The 21,692-nt window shown below is 37.3% G+C and overlaps 1 protein-coding gene across 3 annotated transcripts; it reads left to right on the forward strand.

The window, feature by feature from the left end:
• Positions 1 to 823: 823 nt before the first annotated feature.
• Positions 824 to 21,660, forward strand: ACMSD (aminocarboxymuconate semialdehyde decarboxylase). 3 transcript variants are annotated; one of them, XM_010714056.3, is made up of 9 exons: positions 824 to 1,134; positions 4,530 to 4,574; positions 7,802 to 7,898; positions 10,296 to 10,345; positions 11,529 to 11,765; positions 13,241 to 13,334; positions 14,861 to 14,956; positions 15,393 to 15,565; positions 21,481 to 21,660. In XM_010714056.3, the coding sequence occupies exons 1-9, from the start codon at positions 1,078 to 1,080 to the stop codon at positions 21,634 to 21,636; spliced, it is 1,005 nt and encodes a 334-aa protein (XP_010712358.1). In that variant the 5' UTR covers positions 824 to 1,077; the 3' UTR covers positions 21,637 to 21,660. The 3 variants fall into 3 exon arrangements, with proteins under 3 accessions (XP_010712358.1, XP_010712361.1, XP_010712360.1); XM_010714059.3 differs by having other exon boundaries at positions 17,897 to 21,573; XM_010714058.3 differs by lacking the exon at positions 824 to 1,134 and adding an exon at positions 4,195 to 4,268.
• The last annotated feature ends 32 nt before the right edge of the window (positions 21,661 to 21,692 follow it).

Genomic DNA, 21,692 nt, shown 5'->3' on the forward strand with positions numbered 1-21,692 from the left:
TTAAATTGAGACCGAACAAAATAACAAAGTCAGAAAATGGTTGAAACAAAATGGAAAACCTGTTTTTCTAGTTGCTTGATTTCAGGTTGAAAGATTTGCAGTAAAATGTAGTTTTGAAAAATCAGCAGTTTTCAGTAGAAACAAATTAATCAAGAAAGGGTTAACCAACTTTAGCAAGAAGACACCACGTGAGCAGCCTACACCGAAGTACAACTATACCAGAAATAAATTACAGAGAAAAACTGCAGCATGAATGAAGGTCAACGGTATCTTGAGGAAAGAAGTCTAATATTAAATTGCATAAAGAGTGAAACAGAAGTTGTAATTACACAGAAAAAATTGAGGTAGATCCAGTTAAGCTTCACTTCAGAATGCAGAAACCACTTGCCATATCAGCCAGAGCGCTCCAATAGCCTTAATTACTAAAGTAAGCTGAGCCATTCTCCTGCCTGATATTGAGCCAGCTTGAAAGGCTCCGAGCAGCAGCATGTACAAATGCCCAGCTTAAACCAATCATCAGAGGGAAGGAATTAAATGCAGAGCATAGATTTGACTATAATTTGGTATTTCTGTTAATTTTTTAAAGTTACTTCTAAGAAAATGAAAAGGAAGGAAAAGAGAATAGATGAGGACTGCCTACCACGTATGTATTATGTGCTCACTACAAATTATGCAAGAACCTAAGAGAGAGAAAGGAGGAAATTGAAATCAGCCTGTTTAATATGTTTATTCTAATTCAATTTCATTGAATGATTTTCAGCTTGTAAAGCTGAGCTTACATTAGGTAAAATAAATCTCTTTATACTGCCAATATAAACATACACTCCTCCCTTTGCCCTCAGCCAGCTGTAGTTGATGCAATAACATGGACTTTCTTCTAGAAGCCTTTGTTCTTTTGCACAGCCACTCCTCTGGGATCTGGGCTCCCTGGTTGGTTACTGTACTGGGTTCTCATGACCCACAGCAGGTGGATCTGAGCAGCAGCTGAAGTTAATAAGCTGCCGAACCAGGACAAGGAGGATAGTGGCAATTACACAGCAGACTGTGAAACAGTATTTCTCCTTTAATACTTCCAAAATGAAAATTGATATTCATAGCCACATTCTACCTAAGGAATGGCCAGACCTGAAAAAGGTAATAAGAGTTTAGATATTCAGTGCCTTATGTTAGCAGCAGCCATTGGTAGCAGCGTGATTTTTGAAAGATCATTGAATGAAGGGCTCTATTATAAGTACTTGTTTTCAGTAGGTTTTTATCTAATTGGATCTTTGTTTTTTCAGATATAAGATATTTGTAAAACATTACATTACTATGCAAAGCAAGCAATTCCCCATAAGGAAAAGATGGAAAACTGTGCTGTGTTCCCCTCTAGTTTCTCTAGTTAGACTGGTGTCATTTTTATATTTTTGCTTGGTTTTGGTTGTTGATTTTTTTGGTGTTTTTTTTTTTTTGAGACCTAAAACTATATATTGCTGAAGCATAAATTCCATTTCTTGATGAAACCAGAGCTGTCAGATTCCCAAATGGTGTTCACTTCTAATTTAAATGGAGAAATAAGCAAATGTTAGACAAGATTAATGTTACTTAGAACAAAAGTCATTCATATCTTGTGCCCAGAGGCATGAGAGCCATTCACTTCAATAGGTCTTTGGTAACTCCAACTATGGCTAACTGATGATTATGATTATTTTACTATTTTCAGTTGCTGGAAAGAAGCAGCATACTGTATTACAGATACAAATCTCAGTTGTCACAGCAGTGAAGCTATGAGTCAACTTGTCTTAACTCGGAATTTTTGCATGGTGCACTATTATTAGCATTCAACAGCATGAATGTATTCTTGCTAGTAGCAATTTTATGATCCTGTGAAAAGTATTTGAGAATGGAAAGTGTCATTTAGGCTTTCATGTAGTAATTCTGCTACTTTACTTACTTCAGGTTATCAAAAGCAATGTACTCATCTGGTTCTGAGTTAGGTTGTAGAGTTGTTGCCTGAATAATTATTATCAAAATTGAATATAAAGATAGATGACTGCTTTTGGATTCGTAAGATATCACATCTTCAAAGCTGCAAAGGGTACTGAAAAGATCTCATGATGAAATTCTATTTATATATTGCTTATACTTACAAAATTAAAAATTGCTTTCAGAATTCTAGGATAGGTATTTTTTGTAACTCCTTAATGTTTTCATTAAAGAAATCAGACTAGAGAAGGCGAGAGCTGCATTGTTGCTTCTTCTCTTATTGGAATTCTGTGTTGGCAGCAGCTTGAATGAACATTGGCAGTGTCTGCCAGTGGTATGGAACCAGCTGATTTCATTGTGCCTGTCAGTGACCACAAAAGAACACCATTATTTCAGCTATGCTCTTAGGCATCTGACACACTAACTGACACTGTTTTACACTGTACATCTCTTTTACTTTAATATTTTGAGGCTGATGATGGCAGATTCTCAGGTAAGCATTTCATAAGCATGAGCTCTGTCTACAATTTCAAACGTGACAGTCCAGTATCAGGTGTTAGCCAGAGAGCAGCTGGAAGACTAAAACAACAGCTCAGAAAAAACTATTGAGATAATCTAAAATTAAGAATACACATGAGATTATTTCTTCATTAGGAGTAAAGAGTAATATTATTATGCATAAAACCTCCTGGAAGGGAATGTTTCTTTCCTCTAGGAAGGGCTTTATAAATATTCATATTTCTTATTTATAATTACAAGAGCTCCTCGATGACAAAACCATATACACTGGATAATGCAGATGAGATGGCAGGTATCTTTTAGAACAAATATGCCTGGTTTAAATGGGTAGGGGTTTGAATATCCAGTTTGCAAAGAAACACTACTTTTGCTTGGTTCATATTTTTATTTCTTTTTTGCTCAAAATCCTTTATTTAAAAAATACCTTTATTCTGATCTTAAATGATTTAAATGTTTTCTGTCTACATATAAATCAGAAGGACAATATATTCACTGAGATGAAATCACCTCGAGAATCCCTTGATGCTCATGGATGTATGTCAAGGATGAGATCAGAGCTGTTACCCCCGAGGTCAGCTGTAGGCCAATGCTGCATTTATTTAAATGCTGATTAAAGAGGTTGATACCAAACTTTTAAAAGTTAATTTCTGCCTGTTTGCTTTTGTTACCTCAGTTCTAAAGTCTGAGCTTTTTAAAGGTTTATCAATGAACCCAGAATAGAAAACAACTCTCAGAATTCCCTGGAGCTGTCTGAAAATTCAAGCCATTAACAGAGCTCTATACATTTCATGTGTAGAAGGCCAATTAGGCAACCCTAGTGTGCACACATAGTGCTACACTTCTTTCTATTTTCTAGCCTGATAAATACTAAATCCTGAATCTATGACTGAAACATTCTATTAAGAAGATAATTATTTAAGAATTTAGGAGGCCATAATACATATAAAAATGAACAGAAATTAATGAAATTCTTCAGTAAGGATTATCAATGCACGCAGCTGAAAGGTAAAAAGAAGGAAAGGAGTACAAACACAGAGCAGTGAGTTTCCCTATTGCCTACAAGTTTCCTGAGCACCTCTAAGGGACTCATTTTCTGCACAACTTGTAGCTGAAACTAACATGGAGCTAGCTCTCATTAGATGTCATACCATTTTTCATAAATTTTAATACCTTACATATGTAAGTATATATATAAAGCTATAAATAATTAGATTTAAATAAAATGTACCTCTGGCTGAATTCAGGAGGCCTGGCTCTGCACATCTACTGTGGGAAAGATGATGGTAGTTTCATATCGATTTTTTTTTTTTTTTTAATCACACTGGACTCTATTCACATTGTTTACTCTTCAGTGAGAGAAATCTCTGCTTCTACTTTGTTTCCTTTGAAATAGGAAAACATAGGAATAAAAATAGGAATTCTGAGCACTCTTTTCAGTTTATGCTACTTAATTATTCCTAACCTTTTAATTAATGAAAATGAAACAAATAAGCTTCATTTGTGTTGTGTTTTAAAAATTGAATCTCTAGAAGAATCAGTGAGCATCTAAGCTTCTCCTTTCAGCTTCTCTCGGCTGTTTAAATATTAATAGAGAGAGACTGACCTTCAGTACTGCTGCTGAATCATGGAAGCTGAAAAGTGGAATCAATACGTTTTTGTGCTAATGATTAACTGATTACACTTTGTTAGGATTGGAAAATTGTCACTCAGTTTTTACACTGCCCATGTTTGATACAACTTTTTTTTCAGTGTTAAAAAATTATTCCAATTAAGACCTGAATGAGGTATGCAACTTTAAGCACTTTGAAATCAGTTTTAATACTTGAAAGCGTTGTTGAACTGGAAGCTAAAAGGTCAGGTTTACAAATAGAAGTGGTACAGCCTGGTTAAGCTTTCCCACTTCTGCTGATGTCAGTGGAGCTGCTTACACTTAGTACGTGCTTGAGTATATCTCCTGAATAAGGAGACTGCTGGGCTGTGAGAACTGACATTGTCATGACTATCACAGACTGCTAACTGGTCATTGCCTTTCTCTTCTTTTACAGAGATATGGATATGGTGGATGGGTACAGCTGGATCATCACTGCAAGGTTTGGGCTGTTTGCTGCTCTATGCCGGTCTTGTGTTGTAATCAGGAATAAAAACTCCCAGGAAATCCATTAAAAAGCAAAGTAGCAATAAAAAGCAAAGTAGCAGGCTGAGTCTTAGACAGAGATTTATCTATAGGTCTATATTTATGAATTAATATCACTCAAAGTCCTAATATGCCTCTGTAGAACTTGCTTAAGACATGAAACAGTACATAGTCAGGTTACATTCTCTGGTAGAAACCACTATCAGCTTCTTGTCGTAGTATCACCTGACCACTTGGAATGGATAGCTCTTAGGAGTTGTTTTTACTAAGACATGCCAACGTAAAGTAGATAACACAGAATTCTTTTAGATAAATGTGATCGTCTATATGAGAAGCAAAAACAAAGGGAACTGGTATTTTAATAGAAGAAATAAGAATTTAATCATGGAAACGACTTCAAAGAGGAATACTAACTTCTGTAATGTTATGATGACAAGGAGAACAAACATTAGTTTCACTAATCAAGAACAATAGGAACAATACAAAGATTCTGGAAGTGTCTACTCCTTCCAAGCTAATAATACCCACTATTGTTCAGTAATATGCAAGGTTATGCCAACAAATGCCTAACAGCCTTTGATGAAAGAGGGCCACAAGATATGAAGGTTGGGACCAAGAATGAGGAGCAAACAAATACTATCCTGCAATTTCAGATCTCAGCCTAAGCAGGCATGGGAGGAGAGAACAAGCCACCTGCTGAATCAAAGTGTGGATGGCACAGCTTCTGAGATTCTGGTAGGTGCAGGAAGGGGAGACTCAGAGACAGTTTTAGCAGCTTAGCTGTTTGTTACGTGCTAAACCTCCCTGCTAAAAACAGCTCACAGAGGAACTCTGTGGCAAGTCAATAATAGCCTTATATTCTCTGCAGAGAACTCTGCCTAGCCTACTTCTGCCTCAAAACGTTGCATGAAAAAAGTGCATGGCAAAATAAAGTCCTGGTCAGACATGAAGCTAGGGAAGTTAACTCTGAAGATTTTTAGATTTTTTTTAAAAAAGGTAAACCTTAAGCTTCAATGAAAGAAAATAATTACATGCATGTTTTAAGAAGGGCACTTTGGGATGGAACTGAATAGCTAAGTGATACAGTAATTTTAAATGTGTGTAGCTCACTGAACCAAATCAGCCTCCTGGACTTGATTCTTAAATCTCTCTCTCTTAATGTTCAAATAAATTAATTAAGGTCTTAAATATTAGATAATGTTAAGAATAGCACAGCACAGCTCCAGCAGCCATTGCTTTGGAAGCTGAAAAATTTCTTCATGATCTATGTTTCATTCTCACTACTGCAAAAAACTTCTCACCAGCTGAGGTGTCTGAGTAATTTCTTATTTAAAAAATGTGAGGTGCAGATTAGTGGCAGTGTCTGGAGGCAATAACTATATGACTGATTTTCCAGTCATGCTGTTGTTGGGCCAAATCTTTCTGTGCTGACAGACATGAGCACGAATCTATTCAGATGATCACATTCTGCTTTCCTTCATAATCAAGTCTATTGTTGCTCACGTGCAATGCTGTGAGTTTAGCCTTGACCTGTAAGATGTTTTTCTTCACAAAGAATCAGTTAATGCAAAGGAAAATAGGAAACTGTTCAGTGAACTCTCTAATGAGAACAACACAGGGCTTATTAAAACCTTCCTATATTGCAAACCCTGCTGCAGCATTCAGAGAACTGCTGTTCATCTCAGCATTTATGTATGAGCACTGTCAAGGTTCCTGGTGAAATTGCAATCTGTCCGACTCTGTTTTCAATATTAGCAGAAGGAGATATATATGAGTTCAGCTGCTTTGCTTTAGCTTTGCCTGAGGAAAGAATTAAAATTCACCTGTGTTCACAGAAATACTGCCAGCAGAAAACCAGTATAGGCCACACGACCTATTTGTATGTGATACAGCTCAGTTCTACTGTCTCTGTTCTCTCTACTCACACCCCAAAAATACTTTTCCATTTATTAGGCAATCTGCAGCATTGGGCTGATCTTTATTTTATTAATGTAATGGACTGTATGGCTAGAGTAAAACTTTCTGTCAGGTTGGAAAATCAATTTTACAAGAGCTTGAAGTATATTACCAGAGGATTAGGATTATGGAGTTGTTATTACTGACTGCAGTATTTCAAGTCTTTTTCACAAACTGTGATACAGCTAACAGGTAACTTGACATTTTGCTGAGGTGGCACAGCTAGATTTAAGAGTGCTTTAAAATATTCATTAGAGCAGTATATTTGTGAGCAGTGTCTAACATGAATAGCAAATGCAAGGTTAAGAATAGCCTGACTTCTCAGGAGATGGTGGCAGAAGCCCAGCTCCACTCTGAATAGTGAAACTGTGTAGATTTTTGCTGTTTTAACATAATTGTAGGAATATCCTGGTTTAACAGGTTTTCATTTAGCGAAATAGACAGGTGTTCTAAGGATCCTAAATCAGATGATTTTTGCTGGTAAAAATGAAATGGCCTTTGGAGACAGAGAATTCCCTTTCCAGAAGGGCAGAAGACTGCCCTGCACTTTGCTGGTGTTTACTGTGAAGGTGAAAGAACTGCTGTGCATTCTCACAATTTATCTGGCTTTCAATTTTCAACTGCAAATTCAGTGTCTCCTTCTCCCAGCACATTTCCTGCACGGCCACATTTACCTGTCCCATATCCACACAGTGCTGTGGATCTTCTGACTCAACCTATTTCCACTTAGCCCCAAAGAAGCAACAAGCAACCACAAACGATCAATTAGTGCTAAGCCAATAGAAATACCGTCTTGTCTGTCTTTACAAAAATACACACAGATGTGTGGCCATGTACACCTGTGGCAAATGTTTTCTTTTGCTTAATGTGACATCTCTGTCCTACTAACCATCTTTGGACAGCTGGCAAATCAAAGAAATCAAAGAAATAAGCTTGTTTCCATGTTCACAGTTAAAGGAACAACACTTAATTTCCTGACCTTGATAATATTTTGAATTTTTTAAGTTGGGGAACTGGTGGCAAACAAGGAAGATATGCAGTAGATCAGGTAGAGGCTTTATACTGGGGTTTAGATTTGTGGGTTTGTTTATCATTATTTTTGTGTGTGTGTGGTTTGGGGATAAACTTTCATTAAAGTTTAGTTGAAGCAACTAAATTAAAGTTACTATATAAATTAGTGTATACTACTTTGTCACATTTATAACATATGAAAATGTCATTTCACAGGGACAGGCAAAGATGATGAAGGATGGAAAGGTTTTTAGAGTTATTCAAGAGAACTGCTGGAATCCAGTAGTGCGGATTAAAGAGATGGACCTATCAGGTACCTCCACAAAGGAACTGAAATCTTTGTGTCTCATTCAGAACACTGTTCTCTTAGTGCATCTGAAAGTGCTTAATAACTATATCAAAATTAAAAGATTTATCCAATTGCTTCCTTAGCTTAAATCCATTAAAAATCAGTGAAAACTGATATGTTCTATAATTCAGACTCAAATTGAACACGTTCCCGTAACTTTCCTCATATTCAGTAGCAATTTATTCCCCAGATGGGCTCATTGATTTCAGTGGGATTGTTAATGCAATAAGGAACTGGCTGACATAATTGCAGATTGCAGAATCTGGACTTGAAAAGAGACATTCCAGGTATAGATATGATGTACGTTAAAGAGGAAACCATTTCATTTTTATTCCAAATGTTAAGAGTCTGCTTTTTTTTTTTTCTTCTAATTGTTTCCTTTTGTAATATTCTTTCTGTTTCTGTGTATTTGTGAGCCTAGAGAACTGCTACCATTACCTTCTCAGGAAAGAGTTTTCCTGATTTAGAAAGAAACTGAGCCACAATTGTAATTTCATCTTCTCGCAGGTTTCTTTGTGTCACTAAATAAGATTTGCAGAGAGACAGAATTAGTAAAAAATGAATGACTTCTTGGTTCTTACTGACACCGTAATTCCAAATTCCTTTTGCAAGAGCAATGCTATCTTACTAGAGATTATCCGTTCTCAGATTGAAGTCTCCATGACCATAATTTGACTTTTCCAATGGGATAGCATGTTAGAAGATATCTGGGGTCTCTCTCCTAATGGAAGTTTACTATGTAACACATCACATAAGGCAGTCTGGATAACACAACTCGGTTAGCTTTCAACTGCCTTGTCAACCTGGAGAAGAGCTTCAGACTCCAAACATCAGACATTTAAAGCAGCACCCATTCCCACTTAACTGGGTTGTAATCATTTTCCTGAGTTAACTCAGGGATTTTGTGGATACCACAGTACTCAGCTGCAGTGTCAATGCCCTTTGGCATTTTTCCTTTTCAAATATTTCACCACTAGTGGCAAGTTTCTAATAATTCTGCCCATCTAATTGCTGTAGATGCAGAAAAAGATAGGAACAATTCTTCAACTTTTTGCAACAACTGTCCAAAAAAGAAAATGTATCAGAAAACCAAATAAAACCAGCACCACAACACTTCTTCACCAACTGAACAATGCTCACTTGCTTTAAAAAGTAATAATAATAATAATCTTAAACTGTGTGTTACAGCACCATCTGGTGACATGCACCATAAAAATATCCCCTTTTATTGCAGCACTCCAGAGACACAGGTATCAGTTAATTAAGGGTGAAGATAAAGGAGTACATACTGTTTCTCAATCCTACCATTCTAATTATAAAGACTGTGGGTCATGTTTATTCCTTTCAGTTCAAGTAGCTCCAGCTATGTAGTGCAAAGGCAATTTATGTAGCACAAGCCAATATAGAAACATACCTCAAAAAATAAACTTCCAAGTACATCATCATTTTTTAACAAAGGCACAGGGAGTCTCTGTGCTGAACAAATCTAGTATCACTCATTGCCATCTTTTGAGTTAGTATTTTAATTGCTTACAGCTAAGTTAATTTTTTAAAAGCACAATAAAAGATGTGCATAAATATTACAATATGAAATGGTGCTACAAACAGGCTTAAAATTAAAGAAAAACATAGTTTTGCATGTAATTGTTTAGTTAAGTCATAGAATCCTTGGAGTTGGGAGGGACCTTTAAAGGTCATCTAATCCAATTCCCCTGCCATGAACAGGGACATCCACAGCAAGATCAGGTGCTCAGAGCCTGGTCCAGCCTGGCCTTCAGCATCTCCACAGCCAGGGCTTCCACCACATCTCTGGGCAACCTGTTCCAGTGTCTCACCACCCTCAGTGCAAAAGTTTTTCCTTGGATCTAACCTAAACCTCTTTTTTTGTTTGAAAAGTTTGAAACCATCTCCCCTTGTCCTTTCACTACAGACCCTGCTAAGAAGTCTGTCCCCTTCTTTCTTGTAATTCCCCTTTAGGTACTGCAAGTCCTAATCACTGTATGTTATTTACTCTGTTGTCAGTTTACTAGGTTTGGTGGGTTCATTCTTTACACTTCCACACACAATGGTATAGATTTGTGTTTGAAGAAACGTGGTTTCACAAAATAACCTACTGTTAGTATGACAATTCTCTCTTTCTTTCTCCTTAGCAAAAATATTCCAATCCTAATAAGCTGATACACCACAAGATTTATTACTTTGATTCTCAATTAGCAAAAAAACAGACTGTATCCATATTAAAGTTATATCTTTCTTATATTCTTTCTTTGTTATGCTTCCACCTTTCAAACCAAAGTGCTTTTTTATTTTTAACATTTTATCAAAAGAATGAAACATTGATAACTGTTTCTTCTTTCTCAGGAGTTACAGTCCAAGTCCTTTCCACTGTCCCTGTAATGTTCAGTTACTGGGTAGGTTCCTATTAGTACTTTTTGTTATTCATATGCTACAAATTTTTAAAAAAACTGAATGTATCTTCCTGTAAATGATGTGATTGAAATGGTTGCTGGAGCACAGACGTAAACGGGGAATTGTTCTGCTGAGAAAAACAAAAGTAAAAATAGTCCAGAGATCAGAAGAGCCAGCAGGGCTCCACTCTGCAATACATCCAGTAGGAAAGAATGAGATATTGACAGAATTTCTGTGGGGGATCTTATGTGGGGTAGCTGGAAACATGAGGAAAGAATTCATAGAGCACAAGGCCCTGGTGAGCAGGAAGATGTACTGATGGACTGACCCCATGAAAGTGGCATCAGGCAGCATTAAAAGTTCAAAGATTTTGTCTCACTTTCTTTTAAATGCCCCATGGGAGGGGAACCCAGAGGCCTTTGAATCTTAAAATCCAGTGGCAAAATTAAGTTAATGTGTTCCCTTCACAGCATCAAAGAAATAGGAATGGTCTGGTAAGATAAACCATAGCAATTTGGTGCTCTAAATACATTATAATGTTTAATGTATTAAATGTTTAAACATTTGAATGTTTAGGTATGTGTAAGTAGTACTACTGAACCTTAAGTTCTTTAAAATCTTAAATTTATGGAATTTGTCTCCATTAAGTAAGTACTGGGGGGAAAAAAAAAACTGGAAATGAATTGTGTTTCTAACTAGAATTGTAACTATCATCTTTTTCTAAACGTTAGAGCGCTTTGCTCTGTGTTCTCTTAAATTACCATGCTCCAGCATCCTATGTGTTTTGTATTTTTCTCTTCAGCTTCTATGATAGGATGGTAAATATTAATTGCTATGTTTGAAAATGATTTGCTCACGTTTTCGCATTTGGAAGAACAAAAACAGAGGACAGTTTTACACAAAAGACCAGATACTTCAGTGCATCAGCAACATGGGCCGCCTTATGCTCCTCCTGAGTGCTAAAGGCAGACACAGTTGATGTAATATTCAAGACAAGAAGAACTGTAGTCAGAGAATTTAAAACAAAGCAAAATTTGATTTCCGTTCATTCAGAACTGTAAAGTAAATTTCAGTTTCAAGCCCTGTCTCTGATTTGTTTGCAGTGACATTTACCCAATATCTTCCAAAGGTGATAACATTTGAGAACTATATTTTAATGTACTATTCTGCTTACTATCTTATCAGGCGAAACCTCAGGATACTTTAGATCTATCCCAGATGTTGAATAATGACTTAGCTGATACAGTAAGAAAGTACCCCAAGAGGTTCATAGGCTTGGGTACGTTACCTCTGCAAGCTCCAGACCTGGCTGTGAGGGAAATGCATCGGTGTGTGAAGGAACTTGGATTTCCAGGGGTACAAATAGGATCTCATGTCAATGAGTGGGACCTGAATGCACCAGAACTCTATGATATTTATGCTGTGAGTAAATGTTTCTTCCCTTATTTGGGGGAATTCTGGGACATGGAGTTCTATCTAGAAGTATACTGATACGTATTCAATCATCAGCTGAATGTATAGATACATTAAAAGAAGGGACCCTTCTAATCTGCTCAGTGTAAATGAAAGAACATTTGCAAAAGACTCTCACCCATTTTATTTCATGTCTTGGACATCAAATGACTAAGAACATTAATTCAAAACTGCACAACTTTAAGAAGAGTGCAGCTCCAATGTATTTAATTCATGAATTCGCTAATCCAGCCTGCTCAAACCAGTGAGATAACATTGGAGTCTGAGAATTCTGTGACTGATCCCAAGTTTCTTATTTACCCAAGTGCAATCAGCACAATCCCATTTTCACACCATGTACTTACATCTGACTAATCACTAGTTAATTAAATTGATCAGTCTGCTAAGCCACTTATTGAGTTGCTATTTTCAATTTACAAATATATGTAACCATTACTCCTTAGAATCCAAAAGTTGCATCCTTATTTATATAAGTGTGGGTAAATAAACCTGATTTTTCCAAAGTGTGACAATCTCCTTAGCAACAAGAGGAGGTCCGGAAATAAAACTGACAAAACAAGCCTGTTAAATCTTGGTCGAGCATATGAATGACTGATTATTACATACTTACATTTAAGCACATATTTAAATAACTCAGTCAGGATCAGCAACCTATATTGTTCCTTTGCTTTTCTTTCCAAAGCTATCAGTAGTTTCTTGATCAAATGCAGCTAGATGTCTCACTCGGGGTGGATTAGGAGGATTGAAAGATTTTATTAAGCCAATCAGAGGGCCAAAGAGGACAAATGTAGTGCAACAACAATGAACATGAGGGAAAACTTCTTTACTTTGAGGGTGACGGAGCCCTGGAACAGGCTGCCCTGAGAGGCTGTGGAATCTCCTTCTCTGGAGATACTCAAGACCTAGTCCTACTCTGAGGAACATACTTTAGCAGGGGGGTTGAGTGATCTCCAAAGGTCCCATCCAACCCCTATGATCTGATTCCTGAATGCAGTTGGAACAACTGTACAAAACCATCAAACGTGGTTCTATAAAACATTTTCAGAATTGATCCTCATATGTGAAATAAAGCCAAAAGAATCCTGCTTGAGCCAAGTTTTATACTGCAGAACGACTGACATTAAAAAGTACTTTTGTACCACGTTAGTGTGAGCAACACTTGGCTTTCTACACAGATATTATCATCCATGTCTCCAATCCTGTACTCTCAAGAGGAACTCTGAATCTGAGTGAGGACTTCAGAATAGGTACCAGAGGAGAAAATAAAACAAATTAATGCTTATAATTCTTACTTCTGGGCCTATTTACAGTGCTAGTCCTAATGCTCAGCATGATTTTGCAGGAAACCTTTAAAACATGACTAAAAACCAAGATGTATTCTGGTAAGATTAAGAAAAGACTTAGATCTTTTATTTTTGCTGCAGGCCGCTGAACAACTGAATTGCTGCCTTTTTGTACACCCCTGGGACATGCAGCAGGATGGAAGGATGTCCAAATACTGGTTTCCTTGGCTGATAGGTGGGTGTATATTTATTTTGCTTAATCTATATTTACAAACTGTCACTGGATTATGCCCAGAAGATTGCTGTGATTGTACTAGTACAGAGAAAAGTGATAAGCTTTTTCTTTAAAATGAAACACTGCAATTCTATCTGCTGTGGAAACCCAGCAGGCATTTCTCATTAAGCCTGTATAGTTTGCCTAACTTTATATCTGGAACTGAAATTAATAAGACTAGTGATGGCATATAGTATTCTCTCTTGTCCTAAATACAGACAGCAAATCACTGAGGGAAAATCAACTGTCTCTGAAATGCAGTCTCAAAAAACAACACAAGTAAATGAAGAACAGGTAGAGTGAGCAAACACAAACACTATTTCCTAGAAATTCTTCGGACTATTTCTTAGTAATTAGTTGACTGATGAGGAAACACTGAATCTAACTTCACACCAACAATAGTTGAAACAACTTGTACTTTGGAAGCTCCCCACAGATATAGGGAATTCATTTGGTTTGCCTTTTATTCCCCACCAGCTGGGTAAATGAGGATGACACTGAATAACAGGAAATATGTTAAATTGCTACTTAGAAATTTTTTAGATTGATTCCATCCTCACTTGCTCTTTTTCATGATTTCCAGTGGAGATGTTCTGAACAATATATATACAATATGCAAATGATGCATGTTCTGAAAAGCAGTGTCCCATCCAAGAGTGCATTATTTTAGTACAATATCAGTTGCTCTTATTCAGAGAAGGCTCTACAAAACAGACTTAAAAAGAGATTAAAATTGTTCCATTCTCCTACCAGCATTAATAATCTGAAAGATTTTCCTCATAAGTCCATAAGGCTTTACATCTGAGAGTACAGTACAGACACAAAATAAAGACACCCTTATGTGCTGGGTAGGTACTGTTTTCCCCTAAAAGAGGGGAACTCCAACAATTCCTAATTTCTAAGATGGATGTCTACAGTTATGCACCAAAATAAGGTGATACTATAAATATATCAAGTATGCTCAGAAACTGAGACTTGATGTTGAAACCTAGATTGTTGCTAGGTACCTAACTGGGTATCCAAGCTACCCAGTGCAAAAGATGGAGATTAGGTCTTGTGGGAACACTGTGAGAATTGACATGACGTGATATTAAAACCTGTGTTGGAATATGTACCAACATAGCTGCCCCACTTTCCACAGAAAGGAAACTCAGAAGCACAGGTAAAAAGAGAACCTGGCCTATTCCTAGTAAAATTGGGAAGCCAAGTCAGTACTGTGCAGTTCAGGCCATACCCCATGCCAGCCAGCTGACCTCATGGTGTAAGACAGAATGTGGGCTTAGAATTCAGCTGATCTCAGCTTCCAGTTCTGTGTCATTTCAATTAATTAGTGTTGAAGGCCATGTTCCTTTTACAGAAATAATGCATAACCTCTGGCAGCTGCTCTGTAACTGTTATTTTTTCAGTAGGCTCACAGCATATTGAAGAAAATGAAGATAACATTTAAAACTCAAGGGTTGGCTTGATAAAGCCTTTTTTATTCTTAGGCATGCCAGCAGAAACAACCATGGCCATTTGCTCCATGATTATGGGAGGAATTTTTGAAAGATTTCCTAAGCTGAAAGTTTGCTTTGCACATGGAGGTAAGCAATACAGTTGTTCTTTAGATGAGCAGAGTGTAACTGTATGTTCTGGTATGCCAGATAATGGCATTACTACTTTAAGCCTGCCCCTCACTGAGAACTATTAGCACAGTGAGGATATCTGCCAGATAGATTGCTCATACAAACATTTTCTATCATATTTCAGCCTGTGTTTGAACTGCTGTGACAGCCTTTAAGGAAAGTGAGAAGTAAAGGGAGGCAGGAGGTAGTTTATGGGTAGGGGGCAGTAAGAATCTGGGCATCACTGTAGCAAAGAAGTGGGAAAACAGAGAAAGAAGGTAATGAAAAGGAATGAATAAAAAAATGTCAGTGCAGAGCCCTTCTTCTCTAGTTAGTTAGTAATAAAACTCAGGTATCTCTCTGTTTTTCCTCCTACATATTTTCAGTTTCTGTTGCTAAAAATTTCTCCTTGCAGGTGGTACTTTTCCATACACAGTGGGGCGAATCTCCCATGGATTCAACGTGCGCCCCGATCTGTGTGCAATGGATAATAAGGTGGATCCAAGAAAATACCTCGGTTCATTTTACACAGACTCTCTTGTCCATGATCGTGGTGCACTAAGACTCCTAACAAGTGTAATAGGAGAGGTGAGTTTTCATGATTCCAGAAGCAGGTGAGTCATTCTGGATTTAATTCCCTCTATGAAATAGCAAAAGAAGAGAAGAGTCAGAAAGTAGGATGAAGATAGCATATTCACCCAGAAAAATCAAAACTGAAGCTACTGTAAACCGATGTATTTATGCAACGTAGATAATGTTCCTTACTATAATAAGGAGATCTTTAAGTGGTGGTTTTAATCCAGGAAATGATCCATTGTGATCCCTAGTTCAGAGAGATTAATGTGACATCGATCAGGATTTAGGATCCAAGGGAACGGCACGGAGCTGTGTCAGCAGAAGGTCAGGCTAGGTGTGAAGAACAGATTCTTCCCCAGAGGGTGGCTGGGCCCTGGCACAGGCTGTGCAGGGCAGTGGTCATGGCACTAGTTGCCAGAGTTCAAGGAGTATTTAGACACTGCTCCCTGATACAGTTTGGATTTTGCGTGGTCCTCTGTGGAGCCAGGTATTGGACTCAGTGATCCTTATGGGATATCCTGTGATTTTAGGCTGAGACTCAAAGGAAAACAATCATTTGGAGCCTCACTTTCAAATGGCTTAATTGCACGATTCTTCAAGAGCATATATGAAGAAATCAAATAGTATTTCAGCTTGGAATGTTGTAGGCATTAAAAGATAGTATTAAAGCACATCTCTGTAGGGATCCTGCAAACAATATTTTAATCATCAGAGCAGAAAGTGAAGAAATCTTTATACTTTAGCAGCCTGCTTAAATCATGTACTGTGTGGATCATAAAAATCCAAGACCATTCAAATAATTTCTTTTTATTAGTAAGTGAAATGATTCCTTCTTATTACTAAATGTTCCAGAAAGCGTGGAAGACAGTATAACAGATACCTACAAATCAGCAAGAGGCTTATATTTGTCTCTTGTTCTCCAGAGCTCACTAGATAACCAAAACAGAAATACAAACTCTTGACATTAGCTTTCTTGTCAACAACTGTATTCCTCTTTCTTGTACATTAGTTTGTAGGCTCACGTAATATTTTCTTGGGTATGAGGCTGCTGTCATCAGTGGTTCTTGTAGGACCAAAGTTCAGAAAAACAACTAAGCCAGGTGTTTTCTCTCTTCTAAAGAAAAGTCACTGTTGGTTTTCCATATTCATCTCTAACATTGTGAGCAGGCTGCTGAAATAATTCCATACTAGAAGTCATACAGCAATGACTTGCCTAGGCCAAAACATAATAAAGCAGAATAAACAATTGCTTTTCTATACTTTGGAACTGTGAGCCCAAATCTCTTCCATTTGAAATCAATAGGTTTTCAGTCTGTTCACTGTAGTTTTTAAATGGGAATTCTGCTTGCAGCTTCCCTGCAATACTTTTGCTTTTTAGAAAAACTACATTTGAAAATTCATGAAAAATTCAACACTGACAGCGCATCTACAGCCTGAAACAATACTGTGGGAAGTTTTGCAAAGTGTGTGTACACACTGTATGTATACACACTGTATGTATACACACATGCAGTAACACTACAGCTATAAGGAAAAGAGGGAGAACATCTATTTCTTAAATCCATCATGGATCAAAAATGGATTTGGAGGAGGAGCCCCATAAAATATCCGAAGAAACTATATCACAGCCTTAGTTACTTTAGAAACAAGTGAAACAAAGCCCAGTCAGTTTACTTGTCAAAAGATCTGCTAATAAGCTGTCAGTACTGGAAAGTTCTTGTAACATCAGTGGCTCTTAACTCAGGTGGCATTTGCCAAGTTCTACCCAGACACAGCCTGATAGTGATAGGACAGGGGAATGGTCTTAAACTGACAGAGGGGAGATTTAGATTTGATATTAAGAGGAAATTCTTTGCTTAGAGAGTTGTGTGGCCCTGGCACAGCTGCACAGAGAGCTGTGGTGCCCCATCCCTGGGGCATTCAAGGCCAGGCTGGGTGGGGCCCTGAGCAGCCTGATCTAATAGGAGGCAACCCTGCCCACAGCACTGGGGTTGGAACTTTGTGATCTTTAAGGTCCTTTCCCATCCAAGCCACTCTATGATTTTATTATTCTATGAAAGTACAGAAAGGTGAAGTGGGTATGATCAAGCTGAACAGGAGTGGAAAGATGTAAGGGATCTCTTATTTTGTATTCCCCACCAGACAGAGTTGTAGCAACATCTGTAGCCTACTAATTGGGTGAATGTGGTGAACTAGTGGGCCAAGAAAACTTCATGTTCTCATACTGAGAGGACGTGCTGTGCAGTGCACACACCAGAACATATTTCTTTCTAATTTAGGAGGCAGTCTTGCTTTGTTCAATGAAATGACTGCAGTTTCATGGCATGAAGCTTTCTTTGCCAGGTTGGGTGCATCATCTGTTTGTGAGTGACCAACTGACACCTTAAACAAGGATTAAATCTCTGCCTTTTCAGTGTGTCCTCATGTGCAGCGTCTCCTTCACAGAACTATGTATTTTATGTCAATTTTTCACATTAACAAGCACACACAGCATACAAATATGTGAACAGAATAAATGCAACCATCTAGTTTTTGGAGAGAAGACTTGGTTGGTATTTGGGTGGTTGGCTTCAGGGCCAGAAAACTGTCTACACCCTGCTTCATCTACAAGTCATACAATCTTTGACATGACTGTATTTCAGTTGGCCATGTGCATGTGCTGGTAATATAATTAGCCATGCCTGTTTTACTTTAAATTTTTCCTGCTCAAAGGATTCCATATCCAGAATAGCAAAAAATTAGGCTTCCAAGAAGATGCAGTTGTTAGAGATAGTAATGTATTTATGGTTGATATCATCATTACAGTGAAACTACTTATGAAGCAAGATTTCATTCCAAGTAACTGAGTAGTTTAATTAGAATGAGATTTCCTTTTTCCTTACAAAAACAGAACAAGAGAGTTATTTGTATGTAAACAGAGATTTCACTTCTTGTTGCAATATTCAGCAACCAGGCTGAAAAGCCATGAATCAGATCCCCAAAACCTGAATGCTTTTAACAATTAGGAGAACTTGGAAAGCAGCATATTTTCTTTCTCTTTTTCATAGCCTACAGCATCTTATCCTTGAAGAAACATCCACATCACATTTTCAAGTCTCACTTTATTATTATAAAAATTTCTAAATCCCTCTTTTTCCCATTAAACTTGATATTCTCACATAACACCATTTCAAGAGTCGCTAACACATGAAGTATTAGCAGAATAACAAGTGTAAGATAAATAAATTCTGGGCTAAAAACAATGTGATTGGGCCTCACACATGATACTGTGACTTTATGAGCTGAAGGTTTGAAATAGGACAGCTCTCTGGAGCACAGCTAAGAGCTGCGCAGGAAGGGCAGCGGTGTGTGCACAGATCTGCACACAGTGCTTCAGGTCCGTAGGGAACAGCCGTTACCTGGCATCAGAACGTCACGTGGGCCTTCAGGCTATGAATATTAAAACCCAGCTACAGCTCAGAGTCGTGTGCTTTAATCTCATCCATTCTTATTTTGGGGTACAGGTTAATTTGACACTTGCCTAGTTAAAAATAAACATTTCTGAGAAATCATTTTGTAAGACTGCAAAATTACTCCCCATGATGAAGCACCATGAATATAGCTAAACAAAAATTCCCCAGTGATACTGGGTATAAAAAGTAAAGAACTGTGTTGACAGACAATTAAATGATTCAGCTTCTCTGCAGAAATTCCCCCATAGTGATTCCTTAAGAGCCATCACCAGAAGGTAAAAAAAAATTTCAGTCCAGAAGTTGGAGCTGAACTGGCTCTAGCAATCTGGTCTTTTCTGCAGATGTATCCTGACAGCAGGAGAGAAGCAAATACAATTTTTCAATAAGGAGAAGGATCCAAAGAATCTCTGAGATTCATTTTAAGATTCTGTACTACTGTGAAAAAGCTGTTGGGTATAAGGGCTCGTGGAGGTTAATCATCAGCCATATTCACCTTCCTAAAAATGAGATGCTTTATTGAGGCACTGGGCCTTAAGGTCTTCTATGGAAAATGAGCTTTACTGATATCCTTTGGCATAACATGATAATAGATAACTACTATCTATCTATTATTAGCATAACTAACATGCTAGGAGTATTACTCATCTGCAAAGACTTAGAGGACTTCTCTAAGGCCAGTTGGATAAAGACAAGGATTGCAATTCTCGTTTCTATAGGTGGGTACAAACTGAAGCTCAGATTATAAAGGGCCTAATAAATAGCAGCAATAATGCTGCTTGTAGGTTTTCTCATTATTTTACAGCTCTTAATTTTGCTGTCTATGAATAGACTAGAGGAAAAAGAAAAAAATGATTAAAATAACATACGCAGATTGTTCCAATGAGGGGGTGGGATCTCCTTCTTTGATCCTTAGATCAAAGCCTTTCCAGCCTACTTAACCTTAACTATTAAGCATCTGGGAAGGTATTGGGTTTTCTTCTCCTTTACCAAGAAATCCATTGTCTATTATAAAGCTGTTATGCTTATTGATTTGGTTTGGTTTTGAACTATGGCATACGTTGGTATTTCAAATGTTCAGGAAATACCTTGGTGTCCAACTGAACATTGTAAATAAAAGGTATTTAGCTGTTCAACTGTACACACATCCAAATATATTTTATTCAATCTGCACTCAAACTGATGCAGTAGACAGAGGGCTATAAAACCCCCTGTTCTAATCTCATGGTGAGACTTTTGTAACAAAGTATAATACAACCACATAGAACAGAACAATAGAATTCATGTCTACAGTTTGTATCGCCTAGGTTTTGTGGGGGTTTTTCAGGAACTCTCGAGTGACATCTACTAGAGATCAAGTAAATCAGCAATTGCCAAAATCAGTAACTACAATAACTGAAATAAGTCTTCTTTCAGTAACGGTAACTGAGTTCAAATACTGTCGTGAGTCCCTCACAATTCATGAGTTTGACTTTAAATTCATGAGACATTTCAAAGCAGACATTTTTAATGAAAAACGTGGCTTTCAAATATTCAGGTTGGCAGGAGATGAAGCTTAAAAGCAAATAGAGTTCTGATAAGATCAAGTGAGTTGGCAATATTCACTCCCTAGAGCAGATGATACAAGGAAAAATCAATGCAAAGTGGAGATGAACCTATCACAAAGAGGATCCATTGGGGCTCTGCCTATTTATTTTCATCTCTGATACCAGCAAAGATGCACGCAGACTTTTACTCAATTTTCTTTTCTCTGACTGCTTCTTTCAGAAATAAATGAAATCATGTCACTCATATTCCCATATATATGTTTCATACTCACAGTTAATATCCAGTTGTAGCCAAAGGCCACGACACTTAAAAAAACAGACTTCTGAAAAATATATATGAAATCTATAAATGAGATTTTGGTTTCACTAGCTGAAGCTGAATACCAATTAAATCTATGCTTTTAAAATTTATATGTTTGTAATAATTCTCCATTTTACCACATCACATTGCAATTATTACACCTTTGGAAGTACTACGGAAAAAATCACTTTGATTGATGGTATTTTTTATTACACGTCCTTCTCAAACATAAATGTATGTTTTTGTGAGCGTGTGCGTTCAGCTGTGTGTGTCCTTCAGAATTTCAGATTCAAGAATCCAAATCCAAGCATCTTTTTTAGTGTTTGGTAAAGAACTTTCCTGGGACACTTGCAGAAATCTGCCAGAAGATTTCATGGTCCTTTTGGACTATGAAACAAACAATAGTTTATTTAAAATTTAAATTCACCAACAAACTCGAGTATTTGTTTTGTAGCTCTGGGTTTGTTTCTGGAATCCAGGGACTTCCTTCGCATTCACTTTCATCATTCATCAGCTCCTTAAGTGTTCTTATCTGTATCTCCCTGTGATTTATTATACATTCCAGAAAGCACGTGCAACTGTGTTGTTTCCTGCTACTACAAAATATACAATGTGTTTCTTTATTACCAGGACAGAGTTATTTTAGGGACAGATTACCCTTTTCCACTGGGGGAACTCGAACCTGGAAAACTGATTGATTCAATGGATGATTTTGACAATAAACTGAAGGTATCATCTTTCCATTTGGGTGTGGGGTTTTTTGCTTTCATTTTGGATGTGTTTTAGTTTGTGGGTGGGTTGTTTCTTTGTTGGTGGTTTTTTTTTTCATTTTGAAGTCTCTG

This window comes from Meleagris gallopavo, chromosome 7 (assembly GCF_000146605.3).
Source record: "Meleagris gallopavo isolate NT-WF06-2002-E0010 breed Aviagen turkey brand Nicholas breeding stock chromosome 7, Turkey_5.1, whole genome shotgun sequence".
Lineage (NCBI taxonomy): Eukaryota > Metazoa > Chordata > Aves > Galliformes > Phasianidae > Meleagris > Meleagris gallopavo.

What these genes read in the sequence shown, in the direction of transcription:
- ACMSD (XM_010714056.3), top strand. Translation starts at nt 1,078, where the DNA reads ATGAAAATTGATATTCATAGCCACATTCTACCTAAGGAATGGCCAGAC. An exon ending in AGCTGGATCATCACTGCAAG is followed by an intron (nt 4,575 to 7,801) that starts GTTTGGGCTGTT and finishes GTCATTTCACAG; the next exon opens with GGACAGGCAAAGATGATGAA. An exon ending in CTGGTTTCCTTGGCTGATAG is followed by an intron (nt 13,335 to 14,860) that starts GTGGGTGTATAT and finishes TTTTATTCTTAG; the next exon opens with GCATGCCAGCAGAAACAACC.